Source organism: Staurois parvus, unplaced genomic scaffold (genome assembly GCF_062004578.1).
Source record: "Staurois parvus isolate SC_StPar_1 unplaced genomic scaffold, SC_StPar_1.0 ptg000227l, whole genome shotgun sequence".
Classification (NCBI taxonomy): domain Eukaryota; kingdom Metazoa; phylum Chordata; class Amphibia; order Anura; family Ranidae; genus Staurois; species Staurois parvus.
Window position 1 is genome coordinate 841,374 of NW_028318023.1, and position 19,143 is coordinate 860,516.

At 39.3% G+C, this 19,143-nt stretch overlaps 1 protein-coding gene across 1 annotated transcript; it reads left to right on the top strand.

The window, feature by feature from the left end:
* The first annotated feature begins 1,371 nt into the window (after nt 1-1,371).
* Nucleotides 1,372-18,729, top strand: ODAM (odontogenic, ameloblast associated). Its single transcript, XM_089679609.1, has 9 exons — nt 1,372-1,496; nt 1,593-1,634; nt 1,718-1,753; nt 4,687-4,884; nt 7,111-7,158; nt 8,386-8,469; nt 10,434-10,574; nt 11,253-11,285; nt 16,390-18,729. Exons 1-8 carry the CDS (start codon nt 1,443-1,445, stop codon nt 11,280-11,282), a joined length of 633 nt encoding a protein of 210 aa, XP_089535735.1. The 5' UTR covers nt 1,372-1,442; the 3' UTR covers nt 11,283-11,285; nt 16,390-18,729.
* Nucleotides 18,730-19,143: the final 414 nt, after the last annotated feature.

Genomic DNA, 19,143 nt, shown 5'->3' on the forward strand with positions numbered 1-19,143 from the left:
ATTGCAGAGAGCGGTCCAAACCCCCTTTTGTGGAGTTGCCTACCAGCTCTCTCTGCACCTCCTCTGTTGAGTGTGCCCCCATAGCAAGTCCCTTGCTATGGGGGCACACAGTCAGGTGAGCTGCCAAGCTGGACTGTCCATAGACACAAACAGAATGGCACGTTTCCCCCCCCCCCCACAACTCCATCGTTACAGGAATTGAATGGTAGCAGTAGGAGCCAATGGCTCCCACTGCTGGCTAAGCCTCCTGTGTTTAGAGATGGGGAACACAATAAGTGGTAAAATGTTTTTACTTTAATTCAGGGAATGCATTAGGGTAAAAATGCATTTTAACTTAAGAACCTCCCTAAAAGTAGTTTTAGAAAAGAAAGTGAGGAGAAATCTCACCAGAGGGGACACATTCATTATATTATTATTATTATTATACAGGATTTATATAGCGCCAGCAGTTTGCTCAGCGCTTTACAATATAACGGGAGACAATACAGCAACAATACAGTTCAATAAAAGAGGGATAGGAGGGCCCTGCTCCTTGGAGCTTACAATCTAGGTCAGCAATAAACATGTTTTTCTTGTAAAGTAATGAAGGGATAACATTTCAGTCAATATGTTATTGCTGTCTGTCCCCTTAAATGGGAGGACATTACTTTCTGTTTAGTTGATGGGTCTCAAACAAAACAGAAAATGAGAGGAAATATTTTCATCAGGTACATTCAGAAACAAAAAAAAACCACACAGAGGTTCTTAGCCTTTTCAGCTCCATATAGATGCTAAAAAATATTTTTTTTTTTGTTAAGGTTAGGATTTATTACAGAAAAAAGGTATGCTTTTGTGCTGGTAGGCTATGATCATCCCTGTTGACTCTGCTTTTGCATCTTATCATAGCCATTGTTATCAGAACACACAGTACAAGGTAACTAGAATGTAATGTGTATTGTGGCCATTCCCGTGAGTGGTATTTATGATATAAAGGAAATATTGCGTAAAACTGGAAAAAGCATTCCATGAAGTATTTTCAAAAACTAACTCCACCTATAAAACAAATCTCTGTTTAGCTGGGTATCTTGCAAATTAAACAACATGAAGGGTATTTCCAGGGTTCAGAGAATCTATTGGTAATATGCACCCACTAGGATTTTTGCCCAACTACAAAATCAGATTTGGCCAGCTACAAAAGCAAACATTGATGTTGCATACACCAAGCCTTCTCCATATTGTAAAATAAACAAATATGGAATCCAGTTGTGAAGCTGTGGATTGGAGCTTGCCTTTACAATGCTTCTTGAATATATTAAAATGTTATGGGCACCTAGCATTGTACAGCATGTACAATTGATAGACTTATTTCACAATTCTAAATTCCGGCAGCAGCTCTAGTACTTAGGCAATGCTTTTTGTACATTAACATAATTACAATTTCTCTTTTTTAGCTGAGCTTAAAAATGAAGGTATTTGCCATACTTGCTCATATTTTCGGCCCATCACTTGCTCTTCCAGTAAGTATACATTTATTTTCTATTCTCTCTGTATATATATATATATATATATATATATATATATATATATAATTTTTCTTTATTTTTATTATTTAGCTAGTTGCACAACATCTTCTGCTTGGGAGTCACAGCAATGAGGTATGCAAAGTTATACCCTGGATTGAGTTTTACATATGGAGAGACTGGTGTGTTTACTACATTTTCTTACTTTTTCTTACTAGGTTCTGGTGGGCGTAGTTAATCCAAACATTCCTCAGGTAATACAAACCAAGATCAACAAAGCTCTTAATATTGTTTTAAGATCGACAGCCCTCTTCCTTTTTCAAATGTGTATGTTTGATGGGAAATGTTCGCTTCTACCTATAAAACTTTGTGTTAAGGGATACTGTGAAATACTATTTATCTAGAATATTATTAATAAAATGTCTCTGGATAGTTCATGGAATTTACACTAATAAAGTGTTCAAAAGAAGGTTTAAGGCATGAAGGACATACTACTTAGTATTTAATATACAGTATATAATACCTTTTTATAAACTTTGAATAAGCAAGAATATAGTTATGTTTATATTGCTACAAGACACTGGGGAGAGCTGTGCTGTCAATAGGGACTTAACTTAAGAACACACTTTTATTTTTTTTAATTTTTATCACAGTAGTGTTTCTTTGTCAACAGCTGCACATTTATAAGTAATCTAGCAGGTTATATATGCCAAAGAAATTCTGTAATCCAAACTGTAGCCTGCAGAATGGTAGGTTGTTAATGCTGTATATGTAAAGCAAGCAATGTCTTCTAAATAGCTAATTTTAGGCTACTTTCACACTAAGGAGTTTTTGAAGTGTGTTTGCATTAAAAAAAAGCGCCTGAAAAGCTCAAGAAAAACACTTCTCTATGTATGTGAATGTATATCTCTGTATGTTTTCACACTGATGCTCTGCGCTTACGGTGCGGAGCATGTTTGGTCAGTTAAAAAAAGACCCCAAAGACGCCTCTTCCTATTGAAATCAATGGAAAATGCCTGAAAAGCACCCCAAAAATGCCTGAAAAGTGCCTCAAAAACACCTCTGAGAAGCGTTTTTGGTGCAGTTTTTAAGTCACGTGTCCTTTAAAAATGCTCAAAAAGTGCCGCAAAAGCGCGGTAAAAACACCTATGCGTTTTTGCTGTGTTTTTGTGGCGGATCAGCGTGAAAGAAGCTCTGGTTTCAATGTACTGTACATGTGAGAGGGGTTGGGAAAGGGAGCCATTAAGTATGTGTTCCAGGAGAAGCATGCCTTACGTTCACATAGCATGTATATAGTGTATAGCTGAAGGTTCAATGACAAAATCATGAAAACTGCTACACATGAAAATGGCTTGCTGAAATAAATGAAATTATATACAGTATTATGAGCTGTTAAATGTCTTCCATAGAAAGACAAATTACATTATTTTGGAAAACAGCATTTCTTATTTCTGATACGTCTTAACATGTATGTAAATGCTAACAATAAATGTTTATATGGGTCCTTTTGGTTTGTTAATTATACCACTGAAAGTGTTTTGCTATATCTGTTCAATAAATGCAACAAAATACTCATTGATGTCAGAAATGTGAGCTGATTACTAACCGTGCTCAGTTAAAAATGTTCCCAGCTTTTTCTGTGGACAACAATGTACCTCCACCTTCGTTATGTAGAAGAGGAGATGGGAAGGGGTTATGTTGCCCTTTAACACTCCCAGTCCTATGGTGACATTGCTGCCTATCAATAGATACATTTCAGTTAGTGTTGTCACCCTAGGACAGGAATTACTGTAAAATAAAAGAAAAAAAAAACTTTTGCAGCCATCATATCCAATGATTGCAAGCTGCAATGTAATAAAATTTTGTTGTTGGATTTAGCAATGTTTTAAGTTTTATATAAGTATTTGCTTCAGTCAGCTAAGGCTGTAGCTATTTAAAACTAATAAAAGTTAGGTGCTATTATATCTGATTAATCTCTGTTACTTGTAACTAATGTAATAGAAAAACAATCTCTGCTTATCAAGGAGATTGTGTTCTTTAATTCTGCATGCAGCAGCCTTCTTAAAATATAAGTGCATGTTCCATTTCCCACCCCCAGAATTTTTGTAATAGAGCAAGACAATCAAAAATAACGTTCTCAAGTAATCTGCTTCTCAAAGCAGCTGTTCAAACTCCTTTCAATCCTCCTCTTCACATGTGCAGCCCAAATTGCATTCACTTCAATGGAAATCCCATCCACAGCCTGTCAAGCTGTTGATAGATTAGGACGGTCATTCTCAGAAACGTATAGAAGGCTGATGGGCGATTAAAACTTTTCTACTTCTCGATGTGCGTATCATGCTGGTGGATACTTGACTCCGCTTGCGGAATTGGATCTGTTCTTACGACTGCTGTTCTCTTTCTTTCTCTACTAAATCTCCTTCTTCTGTTCATGCACTTTCTTATGTCAGATTTGATGTTTGTACTTGCAACTTATAAACGTTTTAATCTGTGATCGCCTCATGTAGACCATTGATCTGATTGTACTATCAAGTTTTTTCAGAAGCCAACATTTGTTACCGTGTACTACATGACTTCATAACATGCAATGCTTTTTGTAGTTCATTGGTATTCATATGTTCTGCTTTATATGAATAAACACTAATTGTTTAAAAAAAAAAAAGATTAGGTCAAGGGTCTCCAAAGTGCAGCCCGAGGGCCAGATGTGGCCGTTTGCTAGCCTATATCTGACCCTTGGGGTACTATTCGTGCCAGTGATATGAGGCACTATTCCTCCTACAGACACCAACAATGGTGCACCATTTCTTCCACTGATGGGGTACTATTCCTCCCACTTATACCAATGATGGGGCATTACTTCTCTTTCTGCTGACCACAAACCCTGAGGCCATGTTTATGCTCACTGATGTTGATCCCGGGACATTTTCTACCCCCACTGACCACAATCTTGCCCCCCTAAAGTCTGAAGGACAGTAAACTGGCCCTTTGTTTGAAAAATTTGGAGACCCCTGGATTAGGTAAATGCCATTTGGGCCACACTTGCGTTCTAGCTACTATATCTTGAAAAGCAAATATTTAAGGAATATGAGCATACAGATAAGCAAGGTAATCATAACATGACTTGAGATCTCCCAAAATATACACAGTATAGTATGAATTTTAACATAGCATTGTCTATCTTGCACAGGGAGGCGCTATGAATGTTCTGTTGCCTGGGATATACCAGCCACAGTTACAGCAGAAAATTGCTGGATTACCACAGATTCCTTTTGGTACACATACTGGTTTAGCTGCACAACTGCCAAGTCGGGTGGCTGTCCCAAATGTAGGGACACAATCCCAACTACTTGACCCAACATCACAAAATCAGCAGAAACCAAACCAAGTAAGTACAGTTTTATACATATACATATAAATGGGGTAATATTTAAAATGGCTCAAGGTTTTTTGCCTACATGCATTGTATACATGAAGGTAAAACAAACCTGTGTTCAGTAGCCCCCCCCCTAATACTTTCCTGAGCCACATTATGATCCAGCAATGTGCACAAGAGCCTCGGCTCTCTGGGCACCTTCCGTCCCGGTCAATCACAGCCATGACCCAAAGAGAAGAGAGAGGGGTGGTGCTGAGCTGCAGCTTTGTGTGTGAATAGACACACAGAGCAGCAGTTCAGGAGCGAGCCAGCTTGGGTGCCCCCATAGCAAGCTGTTTGCTCTGTTGAAACTTGGCAGGAGGGAGGGGCCTGGAGCACCGGCTGGAGACATAAGAAGAGGAGGATTGGGGTGCTGTGTGCAAAACCACTTCACAGAGCAGGTAAGTATGACATGTTTGTTATTTTAAAAAAATGACCATTCTGCCCTTAGTATTGCTTTAATCATTATACCTGATGCTAATATGCTGCTGATACTAAAATGCTATATTAAATGGTTAAAGTGAACTTGTCATAAGAGAAGTATGAGAGCTTCCATTGTTGCCCCCCTTCTGAAAATTCTACATGCTTGAATATAGTATATAAAATACAATTTTATGTTTGGAGTCACATATCCAGAATAAGCAAACTGTATATAAGACTTCTTGCACACTCTCCTGATAGGAGAAAATCAGCATTAAAAATGTGCCTAAAACCATGTTATGCAACACTTTAGGCAAGTTCAGGCACGTTAGGCATTTGGACATTCATTGAGTTAATTGGCTAGAATGTTAATTTATTCAGGTCACTGAAGTGAATGAATGCTCCAGCTCTAAACACGCCTAGTGCTTAGGTGTGTTTAGACACATTACATGCATTTACACGTTTTTATGCTCCCCTTCTAAATGTGCTCATAAGTGATGGGGGGGGGGGGGTCTGCCTATAAATGCTCCTGCCTCTAAACACCTGTAAATGCTTATGTGTGCATGGACACATATTCTGACATTGAGTGGCGTTTAGAGAAAAAAAAAATGTCAAACACCCTAGAAGTGGTGTTTTTGATGCCCAGTGTGCATGAGGCCTTAGTGTTATAAAAGTTTCAGAATGCCTTACCTTGATATGTGTTCCAGGTTAATGAGTTTTACTGATTCCAAATGTATGACAGGTAGAAAAAAGCATTCTCAAAAAAGTTTATGAATGGAAATTTTTTGTGTATATTTTATTGACAAGATACATAAAATGCAAATCCAGCTAGACGTTATTTCTGATTTTCATGAAATGTAAAGCGTATCCTGCTTTGCTGGTTGCTGTGCATGTCTAGCCTTAGATATAGTTTGAGCTTTGCATATTCTTATTGACCCATTTCATCATTGATGTCAGATTCAAGTGCAAGGTGTTGTATGATTTCCATTTATAGTGGAGCATGGCTCGCTGATGCTTTATAGCTTCAATTTGCCTTTCATGCTTCACTAAAGAGACAGTTGGGGGAATTCATAAAACGTGTTGTAGGAAGCCTTTAGAATACCATCAGGGTGCAGCACCAAAAATGTTGGTGCTTGTGCCCGATTCATGTAACCGTCACAGACAGGTACATGAATCTGTCCATGTCTGCACTGAGGATGTGTCCACACTGTAAGCTCCTTCTTCAGTGCACTCACTCCCTCAACTACGCACACGGCTGAGGAGTTTTGTACTAGGATGTACAGACTGGTATTCCAGTTGAAAGGCATGTTCACCCAACTGCATTGGACTGCATTGCCCAACATAGTCCCAATACAAGAACAAGGCAAACTGCCTTATGTCCTAAGGCAGCATGTTGGAGTGCACTGAAAATAAGCAGGATGTGTTGCATTATTTTGCAGTACAGTTTGTTCCAACATGTTTCACCACTTACTACAGAGCATACGAATGACATACATTTGGAGGAAAAAAATAGATAAAAGAAAGCACCGTAATGCATCACAGTGAAGCACAAGGCAGCATGCATTCATAACACACACTAGCTCACACCGTTATGTGCAACACTATGTGTGGTATGAATGAACCCTAACTTTTAAACAACTTAAAAATATTTAACTTGATATGTTAATGTTAATTGCTTACATTTTTATTTCCGATACCAAATTCCATTTTATGTTTATGTTTTATGCTTTAGGGTTTCTTGCAGTAATTCAAAAGAATGTGTAACTTTTATATTTGTAGGTGATGTCATATGTGGTGTCATATGGAATGCCTCAAAAACAAGGACAGGTATTACCTAGCAGACTATAATGTTCTGAGTGGCTTCCGATTACCTTTGTGTATGTAGCCAATATACAGTTTTGTGCTTTTACTTTGCCCCTGCTCCCTCAAGTACATGAAAAAGAGAAGTTTTCCAAGAAATACTCACCCTCTTCATGATCCAGGACTGCCCTCCAAGCCCTTCTCCCTAATTCATTGCCACCATTCAACTCATTGATGAGGGGGTGCCTCATCAAGCTGCCCTGAACCTACGGGCAAATGCTGCAAAGAAGAGTGGCACAAAAATTTTGTATCTTCATGTTTTGTATTTTCATTTAAAGCCAACAAGGGGATCTCTATGATCCTTTTCAAACCTGTTTTTAAAGCCTGTTCTTTACTAAGTTTGACATAATACTTGAGTTTTAGGTGAAGCTGAAATACACACTTAGCTAAATAACTCGGGAGGAGAGACTTCTCCTCCTTCTACCTTACTTCTCGTTTCAGAGAGGCTGTGTCAAGTTTCAATCAGATAAGAAGCCTGAAAGCATCCATCATTGTTATGCTCTTCATTTAGAAAACCCATCCCCTGTCCCATTGCTGTACCACAGATTAAGGGCAGCTGCACACTGATCTGCTGCGCTCTGACCACAGTGCTGTGTACCTGCAGTTTTCAAGGGGGTTTAGTTGCGCTTTCCCATAGAGTTCTACAGCCAGTGGCGAACTGACCATTTGGAAACTCGGGCACTGCCCGAGGGCCCGGGGTCAGTAGGGGGCCCCATGAGATGCGCCGGTACCTTTTTCATAGGCTTTTTTGAGTTTGGGCAAGGACACAGGGGCCCCATGATCCCAATTGCCCCCAGGGGCCCCAAGAGTTGTCAGTCCGCCCCTGTCTACAGCATAGTATGTCCTGTGGTTTCGGTGTGCTGTCATAAAGTGCACCAAAACTGCAGGACGTAATAGATCTCTATGAGAGGGTGAAGTTAACCCACACGAAAAATGCAGGAACACTGCACTGCAGCCAAAGCGGATGAGCGTGAAAGGATCCTAAATTCTAAATTTGAAGAACAATATTTTCTAAAAAAAAAATATCAGCTTGAAAACTTTTAAAAATAGAATTGATCCAAAACCATTCTAGTTTTCTTTTAGCAAAAATGTATTGTATACAAACATGGTAGTTTAAGTCCACTATTCTTTACTTATGAAACAAAGCAAAAATGAGGTTCAAGTTTACTTGGACAATTTTTTTTACTGTTTCAGATGCCAGTCTTCTCCTTGTATCCAGCACAACCACCTGTACCAGCTTCACCAAAGCAGATTGGAAACCAACCCGTCATGGAAGAGGTCATATAACTGCCAGATGGTTATCATTTGTAACTCATAAAGGCTAAGTCGACCTTTTCCAGAAAATAGCATATACAGTCAAGGGGCCCCAGTAGGTGTTAAAAGTCTGTGTAGCTTTGGAAAATGTTCAGTAATTATATTGTTTTACTTGTAGGTCATTTGGGACTCCTTTTAAACCTGGCTAAAAATTCCTAATTAGCAACCCCCATGTCCTAACGTGTTGCTAGGATGTAAAAATCATTAGTTTTTCACTCAAGCACAGCTGGGAGTGAGCATCCAATGGTTTTCATATCCTAGATCCTAAGGGACCCAAATGGCCTACATGTAAAACAATAACAATATTCTATTTTCCTGAAAAGGTGAACTTAGCCTTTAAAGTATACCCAAAGCCAAAACTACTTTATTCTTGGTTTAATAGGGAGTTATAAGGGACAGTATCAAATCCTCTCGGTTCATTTTTATTTTTTTGCTTCACTTCCTATCCCATGAACATAACAGGAAGTGAGATGAAATCTTTGCAAAATGAAGGTAAATCACTTGTTAGACAGGTATCATTGGAGCTAGGGTCCCCATTGGATGATTTCCTCCCCACTCCTGTTCAAATGACAACTGTAAGTTTGGATAGCCATGTACTCTCTGTCCCGGTGACAATGGTCATCAGGACAGAGAGATCAAATGCCCTCAATAGGGGCACAGAGAGCAGTAAGCTTCTGACAGAGCCTCCAACCCTTTCCTACTTTAAAACTTAAAAAATGATAATATGTTGCATAGAAATAGTTATGAAAGCTATATAAAAAGTTAAAATGAAACAGTACAACAAAGTGCACATATGCTTCAGCTTGGAAATGCTAGTGTGAACAACAGTATATACATCAAGCATGTACAAAGAAACTAGTTAGTGCATAGATATTGTCCAATTTTTTTTTAATGCTATATTGCCACTATTAGTATTAGTTAGTATGGAGTATTATTTCTGCTCAGAAGACTCATTATCTTTAAAGTCTAAACTCAAAGTATTAATTATAGTATAATAAGTACCGGTATCCATTAAAAAAATACTGGGTAGATAAACATTTGTGTTTATATCAGTTTTGACTGTTAGAGTAGTCTTACAGTACTTAATGCCTATGTAACCAACTACCCTCTTATATCTGTGTGCAGAGGCATCCCTAGGGTGTGTGTCACCCGGTGCTGTAACACTTGGTGACACCTCCTCCAACGATCCCCGCAGAATGGATCGGATCTGCGGATTGAGCATAATGGATCAGACTGCGATCCATTATGCTCAATCCGCAGATCCGATCCATCTTGCGGGGATTGTTGGCTTTCTTCACAACTTACCTTTTCTTGGAGCGGGTCCGATGTCACCCCGTATAGGTTGCATGCCGACGATCCCCGCAGGATCATCGGCATGCAACCTATACGGGGTGACACTGGACCCGCTCCAAGAAAAGGTAAGTTGTAAAGAAAGCCGACGATCCCCGCAGGATGGATTGGATCCATCCTGCGGGGATCGTCGGCTTGCTTTACAACTTACCTTTTTGTGGAGCGGATCCGGTGTCACTCCGTGTGGTCGGTGTTACCCGGTGCGGCACGCACCCCCTGCACCTGTCTCGGGGCACCACTGTCTGTGTGCACTGTTAAATGTGAAGTATTTATAAAATTACTTATCCCAAATCCACATGCCAGTACCTATCAATCCTGCGACATGATTTCTACTTGTAAATTTTACAATTTTAGGACAGCTATACCTTTCATCTTGTCAGGAAGAGAATTTAATTTTATAAAATGTATGGTTCTTCTAGTTATAACATATAACACATTGTGTTTCTGACATCTGCATGGTACACTCTTGATTTAGTATACAAAATAGTCTATTGATTTAGTATACAAAAGTATAATTTTTACCATTCTCCTTTCTGTGGTGATCATAAATATATACTATTGCTTATCTTGACTTCTAGACTTTTGGATGTTTTGTGCCTCAAATCAATGGAGAAGTGATGAGGCCTTCAGGAGGACTTCAGCTTCCAACAAAAAGCGCAGTAGATCATTTGGTTTTTGATCAAGATCCTACTACTGTGCCAGACTACCAGGAAAATAAGGTAAGATAAATCAAAGACTGAGGCTGATTCATCCAGGATAACCCTAAAGAAAATATGGACTATAAATTTGAATTTTTTATATGCATATAAAATATACACTCACTGCCCACATTATTAGGTACATCTTGCTAGTGCGAAGAAAATATCCCCCACACCATTACACCACCTCGACCAGCCTGAACCGTTGATACAAGGCAGGATGGATCCATGATTTCATGTCGCTTAAGCCAAATTCTGACCCTACTATCTGAATGTCAAAGCAACCAGTCTGCCCCATTCTCCTCTGATCTCTGATATCAACAAGGCATTTTCTTTCACACAACTGCCGCTCGCTGGATATTTTCTCTTTTACGGACCATTCTCTGTAAACCCTAGAGATGGTTGGGCATGAAAATAGATCAGCAGTTTTTGAAATACTCAGACCAGCCCGTCTGGCACCAACAACCATGCCACGTTCAAAGTCACTTAAATCCCCTTTCTTCCCTATTCTGATGCTCCGGTTGAATTTCAGCAAGTCATGTTCACCAAGTCTACATGCCTACATGCATTGAATTGCTGCCATGTGATTGGTTGATTAGCAATTTGTGTTACCAAGCAATTATACAGATGTACCTAATAAAGTGGCCGGTGAGTGAAATTTAAAGCAATTGAAAATAATTTTTGTACCTCCATTCTTAGGTCACCCCAGAGGTTATGAAGGCACCATAAGTAGTAAGTTTTTTATAATTTCTTGAATTTATTTGTATTTCTACTTACAAACATACAGTAGCTACAAGAGCCATGACTGTAAAATAAGGCTTTATTCATATCAGCCTGCATGCTAAAATTCTGTGAGCTGGTGTCTGTTTTGTCAAAGCAGTAACTTTATTGCATAAATTCGAGGTGGCAGTGAGTTGTTCTGTGCAAAAATGCAGCATATCAGAATTTTTATGCAGTGTACCCTCCTCACTGTAGTGTTGTGGCAAGAACGGGGGAACATAGAAAACAATGGTTTTCTAATCGCCCTAGTGTTGAAACTGAGTTGTGATAATCAGTGCAGCTCAATGCAGATGGTGTGAACAAAGGATGGGTGATAGCAACCTAAACGGCAGGCATGTCAAACTAGTGTTTTAGGGCCACACAAGACCCTCTTGCTCCATCTTTGCGGAGAAGACCCAAGTTGTTGTCTAATTTAAAAAAGCTACACTTGCCTCTGTAATTTTATGGCTATTTACTGTACTTCAGAAAATGTATATGGCCGTTTTTTCTAAATTGTTGTAAATTACAATTGTTGTGATAAAATAATTACCAATAGTCTATATACTATTTCTAGAATAAAACTATATATGTAAAAGCAAATTATAAACAAAACATACGTAATACATCTCTGCATTCCATGTAAATTTCCACATTTTATCTCTTTAAAGACCTTGCAAGTTAATAAAAATATGCATTGATCTGTGAGAAATGCACTCAGCTGCAATGTGCTGTTTGGGGCTGACAAGGGACATCATTTTTGTGGACTGAGTAGTATCAGCCCTTCAGGCTGTAATTTGCTAAACTACTCAAACCATCTCCCTTAACCTAATTTCCACAACAAAGACACCAATTAATCTGTTGCCCAAGAGAGGAACTGGGAGAGCTAATTAGACTCCTTGGAATAACACAGGAACTGTACACTAGCACAGAACAACTCAAAATTTCTGACATGGTACTTTTTTGCACTTATCAAACAGATACTGTATAACAGTGGTATAATAACAGACTAAAAAGAAGCACATCATTGTAAGGGTTTACATATAAACAGGTGTCGCTCAGTGACAATTTATTCCACTGAATTCAGCCCAGTGTTACGTTTGAGCTATATTGCAAATGCCTGCAGTGTCAACCAATATAAATGCTTTGATGGTTATTTCATAGTCAGTAATTCAAAATAGGTTCTAATTTTAATTACAGATGCTCTCTGCATTTTGCCCAGTGAATTAAATGTGTCTAATATATATGAAGCTACAATCACAATTTGCTTAAAGTGGTAGTAAAGGCAGAAAGTATGAAGGTAGAAAACCTTCTGCATGTAGCTTCCCCCGCCAGGCTCTTATTATTTACCTGAGCCTGATCTCAATTCAGCGATGTGTAGGAGAGCAGAGGCTCTCCCAGCTCCCTGCCTCCTAATTGGCTCAGACACACAGTGAGGAGGAAGCAGAGGGTGAGGTCCAGCCATGCTCTGTGTGTGTCCTATAGACACACAGAGGCAGCTTGGGATCGAGCACAAGGGTGTGCACCATAGGAAGCAGATTCCTATGGTGGCGCACTAAGAAGAGGAGGAGCCAGGAGTGCTGACGGTGGACTCGAGAAGAGGAGGTTTGGAGCTGTTCTGTGTAAAGCTATTGCACACAGCAGGTAAGTATGACATGCTTGGTATTTTTAAAAAATGAGTCTTTACAATCACATTAAACCAAATGTGCAACTCCTGATAGGTTTTGATTGTGATTCAGGGCTTCATTGGAAAGCTGCAATGAAAGTTGTTGCTAGAAGATTTAATAATGCATATCACAATAAACCATGTCATGTTCGGTTCAAACTCTCTTTGCATATCCATTCAAGTCTATGTCAAATCTAGGTCAAATGCAAGTCAGAAGCATCTAAAATTATGTAAAACTGATGCCATCAACAAAAGCTCAAAGCCTGTTGACATCCTTAGGAACATGCATTGTGACATCCTTAGGAACATGCATCGTGACATCCTTAGGAACATGCATCATGGTACATTTTCTTTAAACCAAAGATACCAGACTCTAACATGAAAGGGCTAGTTGGCTGGGGTTATGTTTGCCTTCTCCAGACCAAAGATTACCAGTCTTCCCCTGGTCATGGTAACACTATAGATTCATTATATTGCCAAAAGTATTGGGACACCCCTCCAAATCCATGGATTCAGGTGTTCCAATCACCTCCATGGCCACAGGTGTATAAAATCAAGCACCTAGGCCTGTAGACTGCTTCTACAAACATTTGTGAAAGAATGGATTGCTCTTAGGAGCTCAGCGAATGCAAGCATGGTACCATGATAGGTTGAATAGAACATAAAAACAACTCCAAGGACCAAAACACAGCTAATACCTTGAAAATTTGGTGTGGTATAATAATACTATGGTACCCACCATGTATAACCTGCTGACTCACCTTACAAAAAAACAGATGATGAGATCCGCGTAACTCATAACAAACCTACTGAAAATATAGGCTAAAAGGAAGCCTAGAGGATGTTACTATGCAGATCAAGCGGCTTAAAAAAATAGGGCTTTAGTTTATATAAAAAATATACAGAGACAGAGCATAAATGTTACCATCTCCATACCAAATAAAATAAAAAGACAACGTTGTCTAGTCATCACAGGCAGCTATACAACCAACATGTATCCATACCAGCGCATGCAGCCACACACTATGAAAATATCCTACTGCAAGGCCAAAGAGTGATGAGGCAATAGCTAATGTTCATAGGGAGCAGTAGACACGGAGTTAGTCTTCCATATTAAATATAGGAGAATATCCGTAAAAATTGTCAACCTCAGTCAGTCAGTCATAGTGCTCCCTGGTGAGCGCACAACAGGGGGTGCAGTAGATATAATAACCTGCTTAAATAAATGGATGTATAGATTCCAATAGATCAGGTCAACCAGGACAACAATGAAGAGAGATCCCTCTAGAGTGTTGGATCCATTTAAGGTGATATAATGAATCCACATTGGGATATTGCAATTCTATACCTTATGTCCAAATTAACACTCAGGGATCCCATAAGTGAGCTTGTCCAGTCGGGCACATGTAACACCAGTGTGGGCCATCCTCTGTCAATGAGGCCTCATATGTATATACAGGTTTAATGGCTCTTGATGTCACAAGAGGGCATCAGCTGGTTGGACCATGACACGATGTATGCTGGCTGACACTGCCGCAGTACATGATGACGTCACTTACGTCAAAGAAGTGATGACAACATGTCCAACATGTTTTGCCCAATCGGCTCAGGCTTCTTCAAGGATAACGAGCAGAGCAGACAGTGATGACTGACAGTCACCACTCTCTGCTCACAGTGGTGGAGAGAACTCATTGATCAGCGGTCATGTGATTGCTGAGTTCTCACCCTTAGAGTCGGCGGGGGACAGATGCAGCATGGGACCGATGCTGCATCCACCTAGGTATTTATAAACTGGAAAAAAAACACACTCTCTTTTACTCGTCAAGAAAGTCAGCCAGGAGCACCCCATCATATCTCCACCTTGGGCCTAGAACAGTCAGGTGCCGCAATACAGCCAAGTGCTGCCTCCACAACATAATTTTGTTTTGGAACTATTTTGCATTGCTATTTCCGCACTACCACTCTTACTGTTGCAGTTCAGTTCTACAGTTTGGATTAGAATAGCCTGGGACTTTATTAGGTCCTCATTTGCTCTTTAGAGTTTACAGTTCTTCAGTTCTGGGTATCCCATGTACCCCAACCCCTATCCAAGTTCTATATCCCAAAATAAACACTAAAGATAACAAAGAACAAACCCCCTAGATCACAGTTGTCAAACTGGCGGCCCTCCAGCTGTTACCAAACTACAAGTCCCATGAGGCATTGCAAGATTGACAGTTACAAGCATGACTCCCAAAGGCAGAGGCATGATGGGACTTGTAGTTTTGGAAGGCCACCAGTTTTAAATCCCTGCCCTAGACTGTTAAAAATATTCATATGTACTCAAAATGTGAACAAATATTGCAGCCGTATAAAGTTACCAAACCGTGGAACGCCGCTTTGCGTTCCAGTCTGTCAGAGATGCAGGTGTGACCAGAAGTGTGTGGACTGACACAGGGAAACGCAGGCTTCAGATATGGTATAAATAAGACAATTTATTAAGACTAACAATACAAATATAAACGCAGTGCACCAAACCCAAACTAACACAAATACATACAACAAGGTGAAACAAACCCAAACCTAAACTAATATAGATACACAGGTACATACACATATAGAGCACAGCGTAGTCAGGCAGGTCGGGTCGATGACTATCGGGCAGGTAGGTACAGGAGGAGCAGGCGGAGAGTAGTCAGGTCACGAGCCGGGTACAGCAACTAACGGACAGGTAGGTACAGGGGATCAGGCAGAGAATGGTCAGGGTCACAAGCTAGGGATCAAACAGGAGAAGTCAGCAGAGGTCAGGATCAGGCAGGGTCGGCAACAAGTCAGGCAGAAACAGGAACAGGAACGCAGGTTACAAGATACAGGGGCCCATGGAAAAACACACACCAAGGCACAGACTGCAGGTCTGGCCATCCCTTAAATACACCACCTGCAATCAGCCCCAAGTGATGGCTAATTGCCAAAGTGAACCTCTGGTTGTTGAGAGCACCCGCTGGCCAGCCCTGGTACTGCAGCCCACAAGGCAGGTGAGTCCCAACACTATTGGCAAGTCCATTCCTGACACAGTCTGTGTTCCAGGTGAAGAGAAAATGACGCACCGGAAGTCCATCCCTATGCATTTCATCACTAATGGGGGAATCTTTAAAGGTCCTAATATTCTTTATAATATAATGCCACTTGTACTTGCATTAGTAATCCATTTAAAGTAAAGAGGGAAATTCTTTGCAGTGTTGATTCTTTATACTGCATTTTGTTATTTTATTTTTCAACTATCACCTGAGATTTTTGGTGGTAATAGTAGTTTTACACATTAATAGCAGAAAAAAAAATAAATACCACAGCTTAGTTAACTAAATGTATTTTTTAATGTGAACATCTTACTACCAAAAAATTAGTAATAATATACTGTTTTCATTTTTGTTGCAGGTGAGAAGATGATAGCTGATCTGAAATAAAAATCTTGTCTACTGCTTGATCCTTCAAACACAAAAGATATATGAATGCATTCACGATCATTTAATTAACATATATTATATCTTTTATAATGATATCATATATATTAATAACATTTTATACTAGTTCTTGGGAATACTTTTCCGACCTTTCTTAGCCACCTTTATGGCTGCCTTGCCTTTTGATTTAAAGAAAATAAGTTTATCCATTAATTTTATCTGTTGTGTACATAGCCAAAGTTAAGTGAACCAAACAGAGCAACATTAAAACAACAGAAGGCAAACCTGTAGGTACTTGGTTACATATCGCCTCATTCTCATTGATTCCTTTCTCTGTACAGTAATGGGTTAGTGCCCCAAGTGCTCTTCTCCTAAATGTGCTTGCTATGTTCATACTGGCTTGTTTGACTTTCATTGTCTTCTTGTAGGGTACTTAGACATATATAAAAAGGTATAAACCTTCCCTTTAACTAAACAGCTTGGCACTGGCAGGAGACAACAGGGGTTGATTTTCTGAATGAAAATAGGCTCTTCACTTAGCAAGGGAATTTTCACTTTGCGTGAAAATATTCTATTAGCTTAGTGAATGTGTTAAAAATTATTCTGCAAAGAATACTGGATCACATGCAATGTATGCATGATTGTATACTGGAAGTCAGTAGAGTTTCACCTAATTCACTAAGCTAAGGGAAAATTCCATTGCAAAATGAACATATGCTTGCAAAGTTATAAGCATATTTGCCTTTTTATAAACCAACTCTATTGTGTTCCTCCATACCTGATGGGCCTGTCATAGCACAAGATCAGAGTTTAAGTTAAAGCAGGTCCATCCACTCTCACTCTAAAGCTGGCCATAGGTGGATCAAACTTTGGTTCGGTCAGCAAGACCACATTTTGATCCATGTGTGGCATGTATGTCATTAGATCTACTACTGTCAAACTGGAATGTTGAAAAACTTTCTTCAGCCACTTGATCAGTGTAATTGAACAGCAAAGAGAACCATTGTCAAAATACAATGTCCTGGTAGGGGAGGGGGATTCCTCCATTTACTTTGTTTGTGTGGATGGAGGAATCCCTTTGTTTTTTTTTGGGTTCAACCTAATTTAAAAAAGAAAAGAAAAATCTAATCATCTTTAGCTAGCTGTAGAATTTGCACCTACATTGGTCAGCTTCAGTAAGAATTGGATTTTAATTTCAGGATTGATTGTTTCAGACCTATGAACTATGACCAGTGAAATCACAGAGGTGCTGTTTTCCACTTCCCACTAAACTTTGATAGGATAGCCATATCCATATTTGAAACAATCATATCACATGACAAGTCGCACCGGTATGATCAGGCTGACTTTATGAAAACACTTCAACATATGCTGAATTACAATTTTTTTTTATATATATAACTGAGATAGTTTTTTTTCAATATTTGGCTGACTGTACATATTTTACCATTTATTATAAAACACAATAGCCTTCTTTGTCAGTGTTTCCCCCAAGAGTTTCCCATTTAGCACTGTTTTTGCAGAGAAGGTGTTCTAAATTGTGCTGGTTAGCAAGAAAACTGATATACGACATAACATTGTTATATTATCAACCAGATTAACTACATGATAGAAGCTATTAGTCTAAATTTAGAAAAGAACGTATTGCTGAACTTTACTCATAACAGTTGGATAACAATTAATGTTCTTTAACAAAAGGACATACATTAAACATTAGTAATTATGCTACCAAAATTAGTGTGTGCTGTAAATTGCCTCCAGCATTGCTCCTGTTTCTTCTCCCTGGGGCCCGCCATTTTATTCATGGTTGTATGTCTTGGCTTAGATAAAGAGGAAGGCTGACAGAAGTTTCTCCATGGCAGCAGAGTTTGTCCTGTCATGTCTAATGCTTTTCTCTCTCCTTAATCTGTATTCCCTCAGCACAGTCTGTATTATTCCCATTGCTTTCTGCACCCTTCAGCAACAGTAAATCTTAAATCAGTCAGTTGATCGACCTCTAGTGACTCTGATTTTAGGCACATTGCCAAGAAGAAAGAGCAAAAGAGCATGTGCAGAGCAGGGCGAGACAGTGCACTACTGGATTTTAAATAGTACAGACACTTATTTTTAATGTTTTACATAGATATACCTGCAAAAAAGGCCAGCCTGAAGTGATCTATCATTTTCTGTCTAAAGTTCTTCTTTAAGCATCACTTTGAATAACGATGTTGAATAGTTCACTATTTGTTAAATACAAATTATTTACGCAACATTTCTTTATGGTTTATTTTATCTGTACTTCTTACTATAATAAATTATTACTTTTGCACTTGTATAGTGTTTGTTATTATTATGTACAAATAATCACTATACACCTTCTTTGTTAAATTAACCTTGGCCCCTGCATAAAATATGGCATGACTGCTTTATCTATGTTATCCCTTCTTCTGCTATCCCATCTAACATGACCTGAGCACATAGGCTGTTGTACTCTTCTCATTGCTCCCCCTCTCATCATGCATCTCGCATGCATTTCTTTTTGGGCAGTGTGTGCTATACAGCCAAAGCACAGAGAGGAGGTGGTGGAGTGGCTAACCAATCCTTCATCATCCTCCTCCTCTGTACTCCCAGAGTAGCGTGAAGTAATCTTCAACTACTAGAACACCTTGTTCTTCCTCCTCTTTAACAGCCACTCCTGCCATTGTCCTACAAACTGGCTGGGAGGACCCATATGGAAGAAAAATATATT